The sequence below is a fragment of the Musa acuminata genome, chromosome BXJ1-3 (assembly GCF_036884655.1).
Source record: "Musa acuminata AAA Group cultivar baxijiao chromosome BXJ1-3, Cavendish_Baxijiao_AAA, whole genome shotgun sequence".
NCBI classification, from domain to species: domain Eukaryota; kingdom Viridiplantae; phylum Streptophyta; class Magnoliopsida; order Zingiberales; family Musaceae; genus Musa; species Musa acuminata.
The window spans coordinates 12,247,520-12,268,717 of NC_088329.1; the positions used below are offsets into that span (position 1 = coordinate 12,247,520).

At 36.7% G+C, this 21,198-nt stretch overlaps 2 protein-coding genes across 4 annotated transcripts; both read left to right on the plus strand.

Annotated features, from left to right (window-relative positions):
• The first annotated feature begins 18 nt into the window (after nucleotides 1-18).
• On the plus strand, nucleotides 19-7,129 carry LOC135623208 (protein REPRESSOR OF VERNALIZATION 1-like). 3 transcript variants are annotated; one of them, XM_065125885.1, is made up of 8 exons: nucleotides 20-573; nucleotides 655-717; nucleotides 3,177-3,911; nucleotides 4,341-4,475; nucleotides 5,753-5,836; nucleotides 5,981-6,040; nucleotides 6,275-6,364; nucleotides 6,665-7,129. In XM_065125885.1, exons 1-8 carry the CDS (start codon nucleotides 181-183, stop codon nucleotides 6,737-6,739), a joined length of 1,635 nt encoding a protein of 544 aa, XP_064981957.1. In that variant the 5' UTR covers nucleotides 20-180; the 3' UTR covers nucleotides 6,740-7,129. The 3 variants fall into 3 exon arrangements, 1 of the variants encoding a protein (XP_064981957.1); XR_010491311.1 differs by lacking the exons at nucleotides 6,275-6,364; nucleotides 6,665-7,129 and having other exon boundaries at nucleotides 19-573; nucleotides 4,690-5,836; XR_010491312.1 differs by lacking the exons at nucleotides 6,275-6,364; nucleotides 6,665-7,129 and having other exon boundaries at nucleotides 5,758-5,836.
• Nucleotides 7,130-11,081: 3,952 nt separating this feature from the next.
• Nucleotides 11,082-12,672, plus strand: LOC135637083 (remorin-like). Its single transcript, XM_065149470.1, has 5 exons — nucleotides 11,082-11,220; nucleotides 11,330-11,374; nucleotides 11,464-11,551; nucleotides 12,106-12,187; nucleotides 12,282-12,672. The coding sequence occupies exons 1-5, from the start codon at nucleotides 11,145-11,147 to the stop codon at nucleotides 12,483-12,485; spliced, it is 495 nt and encodes a 164-aa protein (XP_065005542.1). The 5' UTR covers nucleotides 11,082-11,144; the 3' UTR covers nucleotides 12,486-12,672.
• Nucleotides 12,673-21,198: the final 8,526 nt, after the last annotated feature.

Consider the following 21,198-nt stretch of genomic DNA (forward strand, 5'->3'; position numbering starts at 1 on the left):
CACCATTACCATGTGAGAGTTGCAATCTCTTGTCTAGTAAGAATTCGGGTACGATGGAACAAACTCATGGCAGTTTTGTTATTTTCGTAACGAGAGGCTCCTTTTCCATAAAAGAGTTCCCTCCATACGTCGCACACTCCCGCCCAGATTTCACGTTGCCGTGCGGTAGTGGTCATCGGGATGGGGAAGCGCCGGGTCGCGTATGTCTCCGACGACGATGACGAGGATCCGAGGCGCCGAAACGATGCGGACAACGACCGCAACGGCGACGGTGACTGGAAGGACAAGTGGAAGAAGAAGCTTCGAGTCGACGAGGAGGACGCGGAGGAGGGGGAGATCGTTAGCGAGTCCAAGAAGGGCGGTGACGGTGGGGGCGGAGGGCGTGGAGGAGGAGAGGAGGACGCCCGCGTCGAAGAGCTGGAGGAGGAGGAGGAGGAGGATGAGGAGGAGGTGGCGATGGAGCGACAGGGGGACGCTAAGCCCATCGGCGACGTATTTAGGGTTTCCGGGAAGGGGCGGAGCAAGAAGATGCACTATTCATCTTTTGAGTTCGACGGAAACGTCTTCGAGCTCGTAAGATATTCGAAACCCGTATTCCAAGAGTTTAGTTGCTCCTAATTGCAATTTTTGAGGTTTTATTTGATATTGATGCAGGAGGATCCTGTTTTGCTAACACCAGAGGATTACAAGACGAAGCCGTATGTCGCCATCATTAAGGTGATTTACACAATTCAAATATCGATTTTCTTTTTTCCTAAATATATGAAGAACTTAAGTGAAGTTACATGCTGAAACGCAAACTCAACACATGAGAAATTGAGAACTTAGTTCATGCACTCTCCTGCATGAAGGGCTCTGATGAAAAATCTGTGTGTGTTGCTTTTGTATGATTTATAATTGTTTCCTGTAGAAGTTTGGTATCTTCCTTTACTGATAACGCATTCAAAAAGTTATAATTTGCAACTGCTGTAAATGCATGAGGAACTTTTAATATCTTTTTTCTAAGTGCTACATTCTGGAGCTTTGCTTTTCCTTCCTGTTAGCTAGTTTCTTGACCTCTTTTTTTCTTTTTCCTTGTACAAACATCGAAAATGAACTGGTCGGGCACCATCACATTATACAATGCCCCAGACGCTCAAATATGGACTTGAACTTGAGACCCATTACTTGTTAAAAAAAAAAATGGTTGGGCACCAAGCTGCATAATTTTTTAGAAGGGTACATTATTTTTTTGCTTGTAAATTGCTTGGTATCTGATACAATAGGCTAAGCGTTTTAGTGATACTGTGAAAATTTTGATGATAGAAGCACTCATCCTCAATCGTTAGATCATTTTCAGCATCGCAAAAAGGCTGTTAGTCGCTAGACGGCTGGCCAAGGAGGAGCCATGGTCGGCCAAGTTAGGGATCCAACTACCTCCATAAGGCGCAACCTACAGAATCAGACAGCCAAGGAGGGACTTCGAATACCATGTTAGTGACTACCATGGTGAACGCCTCCATGGAGATCAAGGTGAGAGAAAGAAGAAGGTGGGGAGGGGAGGGGGTGGGGGCTGGTGTACGGATTGTTATCATGCAACTTCTTGATGACGGGAGGTGCTCATCCTCTGTTGTCAGATCGTCATCGACACGTACAAGGCCTTAAGCTAGCCATCATATGGCCTCTAAGGGAGATCAATGGCTGGTTAAGCCAAGCACATGTTCATCCTTATAGTTTGTATCATGGGAAGCCTATTTTTCTTGGGCAACCAAGTGGAGGGGTCTGAGATGCTACATGAGCTCCTCTATCACCTGTCAACTTGTATTCATTTGATGAGTCTTTATCAATGTTTGACTAGTCAACTGATGGGCTTCAGCCTGGGTTAAGATTGGGTAATGAAATTCACCTAAAGTCGCCAAGGAGGACTTCTGATCAACTTAGAAGGAGATGGAAGGCGAGGTTAAGGTTTCGAAGAATCCCTTTCCAAAAAGGAGATGGTGAACTTGTGGTGCCCATGGCAAGGGGAGTTCAGTCCTTAGGTGTGCTGCTTTCCCCTTTTGGTCAGCTTCTAGCTCCTGTTGATAGGGGCCAGGTAGATGTAGTGCAGCAGCCCCAGTGGGGACTATGTTGGTATATTTTATTTCCTTAAATTGTAGTTGGATTACATGGAACTTTAGCTTTAGATGTCTACGAATACGATGATTGTAACTTTACGTCTCTTTCTTCTCTTGACTTTGTCTCTTTCATCCCCTACCTCATTCCTCTCTTTCTTTAGAGGATACCCTTTTACTTGAAAAAAAAAAAGGTACTGGATAGTAGGTGATAAACCTATCATTTGGGAAATGATAATTTGTGTGGTTACAGATTGCCATAACTTGATTATTTTTGTTCTTATAAGCACGACTCTTAGATTATTGTTGTGTAACTTAATTAGACTAATATGCCTATCACATTCCCAATTTGCAGCTTTTGTATCTTATATAATTCTATAAAGATGGAACAAATGTTAATAAGGATCACATGGTGATACATTATAAAGTACGCCAATATCATCATATTACAGTTCCTTATTGTAATTATGTTGATGCCTGAAAAGGAGTGTCAAATGGATGCTTGAATACCAAAAAAATACTTTTTAATTTGTGAAATATGATTTACGTAATTTTGATTTTAGGGCCGTGTTGTGCTATTTGTTACTTGTTTTGAGGCATGTAGTTGCTGTCATATTCTAGCTTGTGGCCAATGTCGTATTGCTGAACTGTTTCTTGAGGTCATTTATAATTAATATTTCTATAATCGTGATGTCTGATTGATTATGCTACCTATCTGAATATGATTCTTTTCTTTTGTATATAAATCCATATATTATAATTACACATGTATGCATCTGTTTCCCCCTAATAGCATCAGCTTGCATCTGTGTTTCTGTGGCACAGTAAACCCAAGAAATTCGTGGTCAAGGTCATGGAATGTTACATGTGCAATCTTTATTCTTTCTTCTATCTTGCAGTCTTACTAAGAGGACATCACACAGGAAAATTTCTCAGCAGTTAGCTTGCTTACCATGGTGGGGGATATTATCTCCATATGGGAAGCTGAAGCTCCCAGTTTTGTGTCACTCGCTAATTTTGAACTCCCTCCTCCCGTAATGTGAAGCTAATGAAGTGGGCTTCTTTTCTTTCAAAAACAAAAAACAGGACATTGCACAAGATGTAGATGGCAACGTATGGGTCACCGGCCAGTGGTTTTACCGTCCTGAAGAGGCAGTGAAAAAAGGAGGTGGACATTGGAAAGCACATGATCACAGGGAACTCTTTTACAGTTTCCATCTTGATGAGGTGCCAGCGGAATCTGTGATGCACAAATGTGTCGTTCATTTTGTTCCTTTGAACAAGAAGTGGCCACTTCGTCAACAATTTCCAGGTTTTATAGTGCAAAATGTCTATGACACTGTTGAGAAAAAGCTCTGGAAGTTGACTACCAAAGACTATGAGGGCACTAAACAACATGAGATAGATCTCCTTGTTCAGAAGACACGAGAGTGCCTAGGGGAGCTATCAGATGTTGAGCTTGAAGAAACTTCTGCTTCCGCACCTGTTCCACTTGATCATTCTGATCAGTTAGCAAATAGGCGGATTTTCAGAAGAAAGGGCATGGACCCCATTGATGTCTCAAGATCTGATGATGCAACAAAAACTGAGAATCGGATAAGAGCAGAAACACCAGGAAGTTGTACAAGTCACGGTTCAGAGTGCAAAACCATTTTAGCAAAATGCAAAGCATTGACTGGTAATTCATACCGTGACAAGTGGTTGGATAAACTTCTACAAGGAATTAAAGTAGCATATTTTTCAAAAAATTCTGGGTTGGCTGTCATGAATGGTAATGGTGGATCAGGAACTACTATGGGATCCAACAAAAATAGCTCCGACGTAAGTGTTACTAGATTTTGCCAGTCATACTCTATGAAAACAGTTCAATTAATTTTAAATTTCTAATTAGCAGTTGGATCTGTTATGCTAGTTTTGTATAACAACTCATGAATTTATCATAGGTACAGAAACTAGGTGTTGGTTGCAAAGATTGGATACAAACATGGTGCTTATTTGTAGTATGACATGCACTAACATGAGAGACTTCAGTTGTCCGTAACTTGCAGATATTATAATCTTCTATTTATTTTGTTGTAATTAATGCTTTGGAGCACAGCATTCTTTTATCATTATAATGTAGCCTGGATCAATGATTTTTTCTTTTTAAACTTAGAGTTGTTTATACACCATAAATTTATCAAACTATGAACCTAAAATTTCAAAATTTCTGATTTGGAATTTTCCTCATATCCATTTATTGTTCTATAGACTGGAGAAAGCATTTCTTGGCCAGATTCAGCTGTCCAGGCTATAACTGCACTCGAGAGAGTTACATATGAAGCCCTTTGTTCTGACTTCCAGAAATATAATCAGAAAATGAGACAATTAGATTTTAATCTCAAGGTATAGAAAATTTTCATCTTGTTTTGCTTTAATTTTTACCATAGTCTTGGTGTTACACAAACACTAAAGAACAGTTATGTGGCTGATATGCTATGCATAATAGCATAAACATTGTTTATGCTTTTTATCACGTTTGGCCCGCTTTAGAAACATCTCTTCAAATATGTTTTGTGGCACTGTCTAATACCATACTTATGTTGCTACTTTCTTGAAGCTATTCCATTGTCAGATAAGTTTGGACCGGGATCGACTGGCTTGAGCAATCATATCTGAGGTTTAAGTTGCAAATGAGATGAAAGAAACAATTTAAAGTACAATTTAGAAAAAAAAATAAAAATAATGAGAATTACTCGCCTCATCTGCATTGTTGGAGAGGCACTCAAGGGCTCATCTCACCACAAGGAAAAGAATAAAACTTGGATCATCATACCAATTGGCCTGCCAATTAGTCTTGAGCCTATGAAGCGTATCATATCCACCAGATACTGTGGAGTATCTTGGAATGCTATGGTAAATTCCAATTTGAATTAGCCAAATTTTAAAGCCTTCTTTCTATGTTCCTTGCGATGTAGAGTCTGTATATATACATATATGTGTCTACGTGTATTCATATCTTGTACTTGAGCTATTGTGATTCAGCCATAAATGTGTGATTTCGTTACCTTTTTTTCTCAAGAATTTTCTGACTAGCCTTTACAAAGAGCGGTCACTAAATTGATCTTCAGAAAATTCCGGATGTGTTACAGAATCTGTTTTCCTCGGTATCTCTTGCTTAATAATGTTTTTTAAGGTTTGCAGCTAAAAATCAGCCAAGAGGCAGAATTATTTGAGCTTCAGTTTCTGTTCATGGGAGCTTGGAGGAGAAAAGAGAAGACAGTCATCTTATAGAGTTACTTGGGTTAAGCATAGTAATAGCTATTTTTTAGATGCATATATCATCTGTCAGATGTGTATTGTCTAGTTGATGTAGTTATTTTGAACATCAAGTGTTTTTGGAAAGTTCTACCAGAGCTTGGACTTACACGTATGGATAGGCAGGACAAGAGTGGTTTTTTCTCAAACGGGCCACACCCTGCCACTCCAAAAATGAACGACAGATTTGTCCCTATCATTATGCTGGTATTACTTTCATGTTAATGATCCACAAATTTATCCACCCTGCATGGCATTGGCATTTTTCTGCTATGCAATTCCCTATCCTTCTTTTTAGTATGATTTCAGAAAGCGTAACTTTTGTGCTTAAAATATAGTTTATACATGCTCTTATAATTCTGCAGAACAGCACTGTTTTAGCTAGACGTTTGCTGAACAAAGAGTTGGACCCAACGGAAATCTTGTTCATGTCTCCCAATGAGCTAAAGGTTTTTTTTTTTTTTGTCTTTTCCAAACAATTGTTTCTAAATTATTTTTGTTGTAAATGTTTCATGTGATGCATACTGCTTTTGGTGGTTAATGTTGTGCATGTATGTAATGTCTGTTTATTGAATGCTGCTTGAGCATTTCAGGATGGTTTGACTACAGAAAAAAAGGCACCAACGAGACCTGAAGCGTCAAAACACTTGCAGGTAAAACTTTCTTATAATTTTCTACTTCTTTGGCATACAAAATTATTCGAGAGAGACTCAGGATATGAAATTAATCCACATTAAAAGATTAGACAACTAGTGTGACAAAAGATTTCCAGTTCAAGTGAAGTTTTAGGCACAGTTGGATGTATAAAAATTATCCTCGGGCCATTAGTTCGTAAAGAACTGATCGTCTCACCTTTTAAGCTTTTTTTGCTTTGTTCGGCCTCTCAGATGACTGATGCTCGATGTTCGCGGTGCACCGAGAAAAAAGTAGGTGTTGTGGACATTATACACGCTGGTGGCCATGGGGACCGATATCTGGTCAGTGACCGTATACTAGTTATTCGTTGGTTTTTTCCTTCACTTTCGCTCTATGCTTTTTTGCTTCTGACGGGATGAAACAAAAGTGGATCTGGCAATCTTTTTGATCCAAAATGAAGCTTACACTCTTGAATTATTTGCTTTTTAGATGCAAATTTAGGGTCAATTTTCAGTTGATTTCTGTATTCATTATCGATTTAAGAAAGCATATACATATTTATTTTTCGCCGGGGACCTGTAATTAGATCCAAAAGCACCATTCTTTTCTTGCTTTAATCTCCCTATTTTAAAATGAATCAGCTGGAGTGCACTGCCTGCGGTTACACAAGGTATGCATCCCGAGACGTCATCTCATCTCCGACGATCGACGGCTGACGATCTCGATGCCCCAAGCGTTGCTGGAAATGTGGGTGCTGCTCCTTGAGCCCACCCCCCGAGAATCTGAGAAGCTGGCCACCGTTCTCTTTCAGAATTCAAATGCAGCTTACGTGCCCGTTCTTGGAACCCACAGATCAAGGACCGAAGATGGCTGGTTCCGCCTCTGCAGGTAACCGAAGATGACTCGACTCTAGGCACTCCGGTATCGCTGAAGTTGGCCCTTTTTTTTTTTTTTTTTTTTGTAGGGTAAAAGTCATATCGACAGTTTCTTCCCTTTGAATGGATCACTTTTTTGTAAATGACCGTATGCGGGTGCCGTGGCACCTATGAAATCTTCTTCATAGTGATATCTACGGTTGGTCAAAGGTCAACCAAGTTTACTTCCAACGTAATTAAGGGAGTCTATGATAACTCAGTTCATGGGCTAGTTAACTTGGGAAGGGAAGGTCGACTAATTGTGTCGCTTTTTAGCGGGTGATATACTTATATTATATTATATTATTCTTCGACAAGAAAGCAACGTTCTCTACTAAAGCTTATATTATATTATTTTTAGCGGGTAATATACTTATATTATATTATTCTGATGATGAGTTTTCGGGACGGAATTCTGGCGATAAGGAACCGGGTCAAGCGTCGTCTGCGCAAGTCTAGGATTCTCGACGATGGCTTGGAGAGCCCCTTCCTCACCGCCCAAGTAAGTAAGCTTTCAGGAAGACAATGACAATTCCTCATGGCGTCCTCGGGAATATCCAAGAGCTAGCGAGAAGGCCGTATGGCCACCTCGGCTGTGCCCTGCCCGAGGCGAGCTGCAGAACGCCACTGCGGAGCAAGGATTGGAGGCCTCTCCGAAACCAGTCGGCAACCGTGGCTGCTGTGCTGACGTCTTCCTCTATCGCCGATGGGCAGACGGTGGGTATACATCTAACATATGAAACCATTGTTCTGGTCATCATCATGTGGTGGCTAATTAAGAAAGAAGCACTTGAAGCCGCTGGCGGTAGGCAGAGCTCAGTAGCGAGAAACCATGGACGAGGACGCTGACGTCTTTCCCTTGTCATTTCACCTCACCTCGTCAATCAATCCCTTCAATCCTCGTCAGTCAAATAATGCATGTAAGGCGCACATTCCTGAACATAGTGTTGTGTCAAATCTCTTGGAGTCAACTATATGCCGATGCTAAGATTCGTGACTGGAATCAACGTTGGATCCAAAAATTTGCTTCCAGTCTCCTCAACACAGCGGGCGATCAATCTATAACATCATCATTTCTTAGGTTATTAACTATAAAACGTGTAGCACAGTTCAATTTTCTTCCAACAATGCAATAAGCATCATAATTAAAAATCTCATTTAATATTGTGGTTGGATCCTAAGCAGCACTTTCACGGATGATCACAAGAAAGAGTACAGGTCTGTGTCCTAGGGATTCCAGTATAGAATCGTTTTTTTCAGATTTTCTAAGACTAACGAGGTTATATATTTTTGGGCTAATTACGTATTATTCTCTATACTTGGATCATATTAGCATCGTAATCTTTGTACTTAAAAAATTTATATCAGAATATCTATAGTTTTAAAAATAAAATAAATAATCATATTTGTCCTAACATCATTACCTCTATTAATGAAAAATACAATACATAATACCGTATATGGATTAATATAAAAATGATGGATAAAAAAGATAAAAAAATGAAACACGTGGGATGTTGAAATTATTATTATTTTTAGATAAAATTACTGAAAACGAAAGAGATATTAAAATTATCTTTTTGTTCATTACTTTCGTATTGATTCGACGTATTTTGTTTTCCATCAATACAACTGACAAATAAAATTATTTATTTTATTTTTCAGAATTATAGATATTCGAATATAAATTTTTTAAGTACAAAAATTATAATATTGATAGGAACAAAGTATATGGGATAATATGTAATTAACTTTAGTTTTATACAAATTGATGAAATAGATGTAAAACATAAAGAGGTTTAGGATAATTGGCTTGCAAAACCATGAAACCAGAATCACCTTATGAGCTGTTCAGAATTCTGATCAATAATAAACATGGTGAGTTAACGAATCCCAAACCTAATCTTTGCAAACGCCAAGATTATGTTGATTATTGTGTGTTGCAAGCAAAACGTGGGAAAAGAAAAGGTATCTTCCAACAAGCGAGAGAGAAAGAATAGAATTCTTTTGCATGGAAAACAGAAAAAGTCAAGAAAGAATCCATTTTTCACTGCAAGGAAAACCAATTTTTTAATGAAATCAAAACAATATAATTAGCAAATAGAATTTTAGACAAAATTAAGAGTCAATAACATTTAAAATATAGGTTTTCAACCATGCAAATTCATAAATTCTAAACCCAAAAGGATCTAAAGAAAAAAACATCAGATAAATATATTATGATGGGAAATCTTGAACCCATTTACTTAGGATGACAAATTTGGCTCAACAATGTAAAAACCGATTATACATACTTGGTTTCTACATTCCTAAAAATCATATCCGCCATTCAAATGATCTTTATATAATTGTAAGATCTCAAACTTTTGTTTCTTGATAGATTATTATTGCGAAATGGAAACAAAAAAAAAAAGGAGAAAAATATGGTGCACTCTTTCGATGGCAACGCGGCTTTAAGATGATATTGGTCCACAATTATCAGTGAGGAGATGCCTCCATCAATTATTAGCAATAATGTGGACCAGTTTGGAAGGAACAAAGAACAAAGATAATAAGATATATCTGATCCCACTACTAACCTTTAGATATGATTCTATCGATATTACAAAGCAAAAAAAGTTAAAGTGGTGATGTACTTACTAATCACTAAGCACTATTATGCTAATCATCAAGTTGAATTATTGCATATTTCAAACAAAATAAAAAAAAAACTATGTTAAGGAAAAAAAGGTAATGAACAAAAGATGCTATTGTCATTATTTAAATTATAGGAAAATCCGTAATTATATAGTTCAGAAATTAATTTTATGTAATAAATTGAATCCATGATTAGTTCCATGAAAATATGATTGTGTGTACCATCAAAGAAAATTAATGTACTAAAAGGAGCAGTATATTATCTCAAATCCATTCTATCGAAGAGTAACTGAGATGCCTTATCCAATAAATTATATATTAACATGGTGATAAATCAAACCAATTATTGAGTTAGAAACGAGCTTAAAATGTAATCCGATAATTTTTTATATTTGACGATATGGTATATCTATCACCACTCATTTATTTCAGGTTAGAGAGAATAAAATCTCATCTAATAAACGCCAATGCCTTAAATGTTTGTTTAGCGATGATATTTCATCCGTAATTTTTTTTTCAAGATTTCATCAATTTTAAATAATAAAAATCTTTATTTTTAATGGTAAATAAATTTTTATTCTCTTCAATTACCTTTGAGAGAAGAAAAAAAAGGAGGGGGGGGGAGAACATTTATGGTAGGCCAAAGTTATCATAAACAGTACTTTTAACTCAACCTTAAAAGGAGCAATAGAGATTTGATTTATGTATTGATTAGAAACCATCCGAAATCATATCATTCCGAAAGCAAATGATTGGTCTTCGCATAAAAATGACAGCAGTGGTTGAGATGTTAGTCAAGCATCATATTCTTGGCAAAGGAGTAGGCAATGTGAACCTTTTTCTTTTCTTATTACTATTGTTCTTCTTCTCCTTATTCTTGTAAGCCTGAAAGTGACCTCCACAAGCCCTAATGTAGTATCTGACAGCAAACAATGCAGCATTAAATGAATCATCCTCTCCAGTTCATGGAGAACTGGATTCCTTCGGCTCTTGCATCTCGACCGTTCCTTGATCCTCATCCTGCATCACGATCGTTGAGGTGTGCGACGTTATAGATTCTTTGGACGGGTGAGATATTAGTTTCGCCGGTAGCTGACGTACGGCACGTGCATCACACTGATGTGTTATCCACCACGAAGGAATCGGATTACGCCGACAACCCCCGCGAGGACACCTTACACCTTACAGCTGTTGAACATATTCCTCGAGCAGCTGTCTTCGTGCCCTTTTGATGGCGGATCCCAAATACCCGTCTTTTAATTAGAAGCAGAGCGGGACCCACAAACGATACCTTGTTTATCGCCAATAGCGGGGCAGGTAAGTTTGAAGTAAGAGAACAATTGCAAGGACCGACGCCGGCATCTGACACCACCAAAAGAACGGACGGATGGGCGTCAACAGAGCACGGACGGCAGGATATGATCCTGCATATGAGCTTCTGTGGACACTCCAGTGGAAGAATCGCCGCGTCCTTTGCTCCCACAGCCACTGCATATATAATACGACCACCTTCCTCTGCAATCTCGGGTGCAGTTTGTGACACGAATCAGAGAGAGAGAGAGAGAGAGAGATGAAAAACGAGGTACAGTTGACTCCGGCGGCGGCGGAGAAGGTGGAGAGTTCGACGGAGGTGGCCCTCGTGGAGAGTAAGAACTCTACTTTAGTCGTTGTGGTATTCTTGTCTATGTAATTGGGGCTTGCAATGGTCCTCTTCTTATGACTTTTCACTGTTCTTCGTGGCTTGGCGGAGTTCAGAGTCTCCTTCACACCAGAAAAGCTCGAGGAAGCCTTCGGATAGAGGTGAGAATCGAATAACACGTTAAAATGCGGTTCCTTTTGTCTACATATAATGAATGATGAGAAGAAACTTCTTGTGGTTGCATCTCAAGATCTTGAACTGGCACGGGTTGAGTCTGAAAAGAATCTGTCCTTCATCAAGGCATGGGAGGACAGCGAAAAGACCAAAGCTGATAACAAGTAAGATACCGGTCCTCCACAGAATGCCTTCCTCTTCTACTTGTTCGTTGGATATCTTATTTCTTACATCTCTCGGGAGATTTGCTTCCTTCTCATAGGGTTAAGTTTGAGAAAGTACATTAAATGGGCAGTGTACACCAACAACCGAGACATGCATCCATCATATATATATATATATATATATATATATATATATATATCACTCAAAACCCTTCACTTATGTGAGAAAGATGCTTACTGAAGAAACCCAATTAGCAGTTGCGTCCACCATAAAACATGGAACCAATCATCTAGCTTTAAACAACAGTTCGGAACATATTCAATTCACACTCAAAATCTACATGAATGCTCTGCAGTCCAAGTTTTCTGATGGCTATTCTCATGTTCTATGGCTTGGCTTGCTTGTTTCTGAAATAACACATACATGTAAATAGCATCATAGTCAAAAGCTGGGTCGCTTAAAAAAAGGTCACCTGCTGTTATTATAGACTCTTCGAAAGTCTCTCCGTCTTATCTATCTTTGGTTAATCGACATCATTGGAATGTCGAAACAGAGCTCAAAAGAAGAAGTCATCTATCACTTCATGGGAGAACTCGAAGAAGGCATCTCTGCAATCACAGCTGCAAAAGATCGAGGTATATCTCCTTTCCTTGGTGTTTTGAGTATTTGACTCGGTACTCGCCCTGCATCTCCAACTCGTGTGACAATTGATTCAAAATGTGTGAGCAGCAAAATCTTGAGAACAAGAAGGCAGAAACGAAGGAGAAAATAAAGAACAAGATCGCCATGGTCCACAAAGCAGCAGAAGAGAAGCGAGCGATGGTGGAGGCGAAGCGTGGGGAAGAGCTCCTCAAGGTGGAAGAAGCCGCTGCCAAGTATCGTGCCACGGGCAAGCCTCCGAAGAAGAAGGGCTTCGGCTGCTTCGGCGCTTGACGAGTCTGAGAGAAGGATGGAGAAGACTCCCCACCAGAAGCATCTGTTCCCTGTTCCTGAGTTCTCTTGCTTGTGTTTGCTTCGCAGAGAAAGCATTCAGGTGTGTTGTGACCCAGCGTGTTTGTGTGACCGAGTTTAATGTTCCTGTTGGGAAGAAACCTGTTAATGCCGAATAATTCTTTCCCTATTTGTGTATCAAAATACCAACTTGATATTCAAATGCTAATATCAATCAGCATAGCATAAACAATAGAACAATAAATCAATCACACAGTGAGACCAAATCTTTTTAACGTAGAAAACCCAATGTGGGAAAAACCACGGGACCGTAGTCCACCTCAAACTTCCACTATCAATAATGATGATAACAGGTTTACAGTAGTTCTTCTCTAGAATAACTAGAGGATCAGAATAACATCAAGAACATAGATCTTGGCTCAAGAATACCATATCTTCATCAGATATCCTCCAAAGAGAATTCTAGGTCTCACAGAGTGGATATCACAGGAAAGTACCTTAGAGAGGGTAAACTGCAGATCAACACCGTTAGGATTGTAGAGTTTGCTGCAAGGATTCTCCACATAAAATTTGAGCCGAAACTGACAACGTTTGGCCACCGATCGTCAAGTAGAAAAACTCAGAAACCTTACTTTCTCTCTCTATTTCTCTCTGCACGCCGTCGCTGTTCACTGTGCACGTACACCGCACGCTGCATGCTGCTCTGCGTTTTTCTTTTCCCTGCATACCCTAATTTGCCTTACTTCACCTTAGTGATTTGGGCTCAATAGGCCCAATTTGTCCAAGCCCACATATGGGCTGACCCAACGGTTCCCTCCACCTGTATTCTTGAAACATCTGTTAGCTTTGATTGCAATCAAGTAGATGCGTGTTGCCAAGCACTTTTACAACCCATTTCTAACCAAATATGCAACGCGTCTACATGAAGCAGTATCAATCAGACGCAAAGCATGAGAAACTTCATTTAGAGAAGATGGAAGTCCACACATGAACTGTTAACCGACAAGTGTAATCAATTCCAGTTCTATACTAACGGGATATTAAAACTCAATCAAAACACATACGACAACAACAATAAAATACATATTTTATCATCATTATAATCTGTAATAAAAAAAAATCATATGTTTAATTAAGAGATATGATAGACACTCACTGTCCGTGATGTAATGCAACTCTCCACTTTTTCATCCGAGCTTAGAACTGACGGTGCTGTCAAAAGGCATGTAATTTGAAAATTAAAAAAAAAACAAAATAAATGACAATAAAATCGCAAAATCAGACCTTTTATTGTTCCTGCAAAATTATTCTATCAATCCCTCAAGCATCAAACATTAAAGAAAACTGATGACACCAACAAGAGAAACAGATGCCCACCACTATTTTGATGAACTAATAAGAAAGAAAGAATAAATCTCTTGAATTACCTGAAACATGTGCTAGATGGCATTATACACAAGTCTAGCATGAATAACCGCCTCAACTTCAACTGTTACCGGCACCAACTGTTTCTTGTATGGGCAATCCCAAAGTATCTTCGACCTTTTCTTTCAGGTCCATCAAGCGGATGACAACAGCAATTTCATCCTTATCTCCCTTCTCAATTTCTTTACCTTTTCTCCGTCTGAACCATTTGCGATCTCTCCCTTCAGTTCCTCTATCTTCCATGCTAAACCTGCTTTCTCTACTGCCTCCTCTATTTCCTTCCGTACCACTGCATTTGCTTTCGTTAACTCCACCTTTGTTGGGGATGGAGGAGCAAGGAAACTATAAAAACAGAATATTACGATGCAATTAAAAAGAATCTTTTCGATCAAGAAAACTGAACCGACATAGCATTTAAAATAAGAGGATTGACAAATAACACTTACAAGATATTCCCAAGTGTTTTTAATTTTGTCTTGCTTCATAAACTATGGTCCTATTTATAGGACCTAGTGGTAACTACCTTATTCTACCATATCATTTATGATTGAGTAAGTTATAGGAACTACCCTATAACTTCTAGATCATGGGTCACTTCTTGAAACATGTCTAAAACTACCTAGAACATAGTAACTACCTAGATAACTACCATGAATCAATTTTCAACACTCTCCCTTGATTCATAGTTACATACACCGATTTGTGACATGAAATAAATATGCTTTTGAACTAGAAGCAACTTGGTGAGGATATCCACAACTTGTTCATCTGTTCCACAATACTTTATTGCTATGACTCGACTTGCTACAAGATCCCGGATGAAATGATAGCGTATCTCTATATGCTTCGTTCTTCTATAAAATGTTAGATTCTTTGTCATTGCAATTGTGACTTTGTTGTCACAAAATATTTCTGTTGTTTCTTTTTATTCTTGATGAAGATCTTCAAGAAATCTTCTGAGCCATATTGCTTGATAAGCTACTGATGTTACGACTACATATTCTGCTTCTGATGTCGATAACGTAGTTGTTGCTTACTTTTTTGAACCCCAAGATATAGCTCCTGATCCAAGGCTAAAAATATTACATGAAATAATCTTTCTATTATCTAAAACTCCCGCCCAATCACTATCAGTGAAACCAAATAATTTATATTTAAAATTATGAGAATACCAAATATCATAATCTGTAGTTCCAACAATATAACGTAGAATTCTTTTAACAACTCGAGATGATGTTTACTTGGGCTATGCACAAACCTGGATACTACACCAATAGAGAAGGTAATATCTAGTCGAGTATGAGTTAGATAAATCAAACCTCCAACCAAACTTTTGTAATACCTTGCATTTGTCAAACATGTATCATCTTCAAGTTTCAATTTCTCATTTATATTCATGGGTGTTACTACAACTTTGCAATTAATCTTATTAGATTTTTTGAATAGATAGATTGTATACTTTCTTTGTGAAATAAAAGTTACATCTGGTCCTTGCTTCACTTCCAACCTAAGAAAATAATATAGTAAACCTAGATCTGACATTTCAAACTTATTCATCGTACACTTTTTAAATTCTGCCACAAAAGAGTTAGATAAATCCATATAATATCATCAATATAGAGGCAAACCATTAGAATATTTTGTTCACCTTCTTTCTTTACATAAAGAGTAGGATCATTATTGTTTCTCTTAAATCCATTTTAAAGAAAATAATAATCAATTTTATTATACCATGCCTTTGGAGCTTGTTTAAGCCCATAAAGAGCTTTCCTTAGTTTATACACATTTTCTTCATGTCCTTTAACTAAAAAACCTTCGGGTTGAGTAATAAAAACCTCTTAGTGTAAATCTCTATTTAAAAACACAGATATCACATAAAATTAATAAATAAACCAACTCAAGTGAGCAGCTAAAGCTAAGAAAGTTCTTATGGTTTCGAATCTAACAATTGGAGAAAAAGTATCATCAAAATCAATACCTTATTACTGTGAATATCCTTTTGCTATAAGCCTAGCCTTATGCTTTTGGATACTTCCATCTGCATTAAACTTTATTTTGAACACCCATTTTAATCCAATAGCTTTCTTTTCTTTCGGAAGATCCATTAGCTCCAAAGTTTCATTCTTCACAATTGACTTAATTTTCTCCTTCATTGCTTTTCGTCATTCCTCTTTTTCAACTACTTCATCAAAAGTTATAGGATCTGAAATAAACAAAACAAATGTTGAGTCATAAATTTCTGTTAGTGATCTGAAATTTCTTAGAGGGGTTTCATCTGAGGAATCAAAATTTGAAGTGTTACTAGGTGAGATTGACGATGAACTTGTTAGAGCAGGATCTGTCATTTGATTCTGTGGAGTGCCTAGTTCTGTTGGAATCTATATTTGTGTTCCACCTTTATTGATCTCCCAATTCCAACTTGCCCTTTCATCAAACACAATATTTCTGTTAATAATAACTTTGCCACTAACAGGATTATATAATCGATATGCTTTTGATTGTAAGGAATAACCAATTAAGATGCATTTTTCAGATTTTTCATCAAGCTTGTGATGATTTTGTGAATTCACCGAAGCATACACAATACAACTAAAAATTCTTAGATGACTTACACTTGGTTTCATACCATACCAAGCCTAAAAAGGAGTTTGATTCATAACAGCATTTGTTAGTGAAATATTCAACAAATAAACTACTGTTGCAACTACTTCTGCCCAAAACTGATTTGGAAGGTGTTTTTCTTTAAACAAATTTCTTGCTATTTCAACGACAGTACGATTTTTACGTTCAACTATACCATTTTGCTACGGTGTATATGGTGCTGTCAATTCTCTATGAATACCATTTTCTTCAAAAAGAAACTAAACTCATTAGATAAAAATTCACCACCTCTATCTGTCCGAAGTGTCTTTATGTATCTACTATTTTACCTTTCTACAAGTGCCTTGAATTTTTGAAAATTATCAAATGTTTCAGATTTTAATTTCAGAAAATATACCCAACTCATACGATTATAATCATTAGTAAACAATAGAAAATATTGACTTCCATCAAATGATTTTGTATTCATAGGTTCACATAAGTCGGCATTATCAATTCAAAACAATTAGATGCTCTCCATGTTTTTCCAACAGGAAATGATTTTTTACTTTGTTTGTCATAAATGCATCCTTCACATATATCAAGTGTATTAATTTTAGACAATTTGAAAACCATTCCTTTTTTATTTAACAACCTTAAACCCTTAATGTTAAGGTGTCCATATCTTAAATGCCATAAATTAGACTCATTCTTTTAAGTTGTAATAAGAGCATACTTTTCAATATTTGAAACATCAAGTGGAAACATCTTATTTTACGTCATGCAAATATTTACCGTAATTAAACCAAATTTTTTATCTTTAATAGTGCATGAACCATCATCAAATATAACTGAATATCCATCATCTATCAACTGTCCAACATTCAACAAGTTATGTGATAAAGTAGGAACAAAGAAAATATTATCAAGGTATTTTACCTTCTCTTGATTTGTCTTCACCTCAATTGTTCCTTTTCTTTCCACTTGGATTTGCTTTTTATCTCCAAGTCTAACTTTCAACTTATGAGTTTCATCAATATCTCTAAACATTGATCTTATGCCTAATATATGATTAGAACATCCACTATCTAGAAATCAAATATCATTTGAGATATCATTAATTTGTGAATAAGTCATAAACAACTTACTATTTCCTTCATTTTCCTCCACATAGCTTGCTCTTTTCCAGCAATCTGCCTTCATGTGATCAAACTTTTTACAATAATGACATTGAATTCCACTCTTGTAATTTTTTTGATCATAATTTGATTGCCTTTGTTCATCATGTCTATCAAAGTGTCCTCTTCCTTTTCCTACTGATTTTTAGTCTTATTTTGAAATAGAAGACTCCCCCTTAACTTGAAATATTTTTTCTTCACTTTTCTCAAATGACCTGTTTAATCTTGCTTCATGTGCTTGCAAGGAACCCATTAGTTCATCAAATGAAAATATAGATAAATCTTTTGACTCCTCAATTGCGGCAACAATATGATTAAATTTCAGAGTTAAACTTTTCAAAACTTTTGCAACAATTATATGATCAGGAAGATGTTCACCATAAGATTTCATTTGCCTAACAATTTCAGTCACTCGAGAAAGAAAATCTTACATTTATTCATTGCTTTTCATGAACAAAGTTTCAAACTCACGACGAATGGTTTGAAGTTTTACCATAATCACCCTTGATGAGCCTTGAAATTTATTTTGAAATATCAACCAAGATTACTTTGAGGTTGTCGCTGCTGTAATTCTTGAGAAGATTATCTCATGTACAGCTTATTAAATGAAGAACAATGCCTTTGAGTCCTTCTTTCTATTCCCCCTCAGCTTGATTTCTTTATTTGGATCTGCGTATCCATTCTCTATTAAGTCCCAAAGATCTTAACTTGAACAGAGTCTTCATCTTGATACTCCAAAATTCATAGCATTTGCCCGAGAAGATGAGAATAAAGGGTTACGACATGGAATTACCATTGAAAGTCATAATACCCAGTTCAGATTGAAACTAAGCTTTGATACCACAAATGTTGATGATGGAGGAGCAAGAAAACGATAAAAACATAATACTACGATGCAATTAAAAAGAATCTTTTCGATCAAGAAAATCAATGTAGTAATTAAAATAAGATGATTGACATAGAACAATTTCAAGATATTCCAAGTGTTTTCTGATTCTGTCTTGCTTTATGAACTATGGTCCTATTTGTAGGACCTAGTGCTAACTACCTCACTCCACCATGTCACCCATGATTGAGTAAGTTATAGGAACTACCCTATAACTTCTACATCATGAGTCACTTCTTGAAACATGCCTAAAACTATCTAGAACATAGTAACTACCTAGATAACTACCATGAATCAATTCTCAACAACCTCTAACCCTGGTAGAGCTGTTGGCACTGTTTTGTTACTCATCACCACCACCTCTAGTTTCACATATTTTAACTTTTCCTTCAGCTCATTCTTGGCCTTCTCTGCTTCCTCAATCTGATCTTCATCCAACTGCTCTCCCTTCGCCGCCTTACGTGCTTTTCTCAACACCTCCATCTTCACCTTCAGTTGCTCTTGGAGTTTTCTCATCCATCGCTTTCTTCAGTCTCTCGCCCTTCCCACTTTTCTCCTGCAACCTATTAATCTCTTCTAACATATCAAGCTTCTGCTTTAGTCCCATGAAAGATCCTGGGCGGTATAAATTATGTTTAAATTCCTGAACCAATCTCTCTATTTTATCCTTTAAAGCCGGACTGACTGTTTCATATCAGGAGATTTGGATACTTCCAATTTAAGAGTTTTCAGCTTCTCTTGTAGACCCATAGAAATAAAAGCATTTGACATTTCCTTGTCCACTTCTTGCCTTAGTTTCTCTATTGTCTCAGTCGAGATGGTTGAGACCGGGGACCTGCCTTTTGCTTCTTGTGCAACTTTCTTTAGGCTTTCAATTTTTATCTCTATGTTGTTGATAAAAAGCAAATATAAGTGGAAGGAAAAGAAATAATTGAGACGAAGACAAATCAAGGGAAGGTAAAATACCTTGATAATGTTTCTTAATTTTGACTTTATCGCATAACTTGTTGAGTGTTGGACAATTAATAGATGATGGATATTCAGTTATATTTGATGATGGTTCATGCACTATTAAAGATAAAAAAAATTTAGTTTAATTATGGTAAATATTTGCATGATGCAAAATAAGATGTTTCCACTTGATGTTTCAAATATTGAAAAGCATGCTTTTCTTGCAACTCAAAAGAATGAGTCTAATTTATGGCATTTAACATATGGATACCTTAACATTAAGGGTTTAAAGTTGTTAAATAAAAAAGGAATGATTTTCAGATTGTTTAAAATTAATATACTTGATGTATGTGAAGGATGCATTTATGACAAACAAAGTAAAAAACTATTTCCTATTGGAGAAGCATAGAGAGCATCTAATTGTTCTGAATTAATAATGCTGACTTATGTGAACCTATGAATATAAAATCATTTGGTGGAAGTCAATATTTTCTATTGTTTACTGATGATTATAGTCGCATGAGTTGGGTATATTTTTTGAAACTGAAATCTGAAACATTTGATATGAAACATTTGATAATTTTTGAAAATTCAAGGCACTTGTAGAAAGACAAAGTGGTAGATACATAAAAACACTTCGGACAGATAGAGATGGTGAATTTTTATCTAATGAGTTTAGTTTTTTTTGTGAAGAAAATGGTATTCATAAAGAATTGACAGCATCATATACACCAGAGCAAAATGGTGTAGCTAAACGTAAAAATCGGACTATCGTTGAAATATCAAGAAATTTGTTTAAAGAAAAACACCTTCCAAATCAGTTTTGGGCAGAAGTAGTTGTAACAACAGTTTATTTGTTGAATATTTCACCAACAAATGTTGTTATGAATCAAACTCCTTTTAAGGCTTGGTATGGTATGAAACCAAGTATAAGCCATCTAAGAATTTTTAGTTGTATTGCGTATGCTTTGGTGAATTCACAAAATCATCACAAGCTTGATGAAAAATCTGAAAAATGCATCTTAATTGGTTATTCCTTACAATCAAAAGCATATCGATTATATAATCCTGTTAGTGGCAAAGTTATTATTAACAGAAATATTGTGTTTGATGAAAGGGCAAGTTGGAATTGGGAGATCAATAAAGGTGGAACACAAATTCAGATTCCAGCAGAATTAGACACTCCACAGAATCAAATGACAGATCCTACTCTAACAAGTTCATTGTCAATCTCACCTAGTAACACTTCAAATTTTGATTCCTCAGATGAAACCCCTCTAAGAAATTTCAGATCACTAACAGAAATTTATGACTCAACATTTGCTTTGTTTATTTTAGATCCTATAACTTTTGATGAAGTAGTTGAAAAAGAGGAATGACGAAAAGCAATGAAGGAGGAAATTAAGTCAATTATGAAGAATGAAACTTGGGAGCTAATGGATCTACCGAAAGAAAAGAAAGCTATTAGATTAAAATGGATGTTCAAAACAAAGTTTAATGCAGATGAAAGTATCTAAAAGCATAAGGCTCGGCTTGTAGCAAAAGGATATTCACAGCATATTGATTTTGATGATACTTTTTCTCTGGTTGCTAGATTCGAAATCGTGAGAACTTTCTTGGCTTTAGCTGCTCACTTGAGTTGGCATGTTTATCAATTTGATGTGAAATCTATGTT

Excerpts from the sequence above, each read along its gene's own strand:
- LOC135623208 (XM_065125885.1), top strand. The coding sequence starts at position 181 with ATGGGGAAGCGCCGGGTCGCGTATGTCTCCGACGACGATGACGAGGAT. Across the intron at positions 5,837-5,980 it reads TGTCTCCCAATGAGCTAAAG|GATGGTTTGACTACAGAAAA; the intron begins GTTTTTTTTTTT and ends TGAGCATTTCAG. Across the intron at positions 6,041-6,274 it reads AAGCGTCAAAACACTTGCAG|ATGACTGATGCTCGATGTTC; the intron begins GTAAAACTTTCT and ends TCGGCCTCTCAG.
- LOC135637083 (XM_065149470.1), top strand. The coding sequence starts at position 11,145 with ATGAAAAACGAGGTACAGTTGACTCCGGCGGCGGCGGAGAAGGTGGAG. Across the intron at positions 11,552-12,105 it reads AAGACCAAAGCTGATAACAA|AGCTCAAAAGAAGAAGTCAT; the intron begins GTAAGATACCGG and ends ATGTCGAAACAG. Across the intron at positions 12,188-12,281 it reads CACAGCTGCAAAAGATCGAG|CAAAATCTTGAGAACAAGAA; the intron begins GTATATCTCCTT and ends ATGTGTGAGCAG.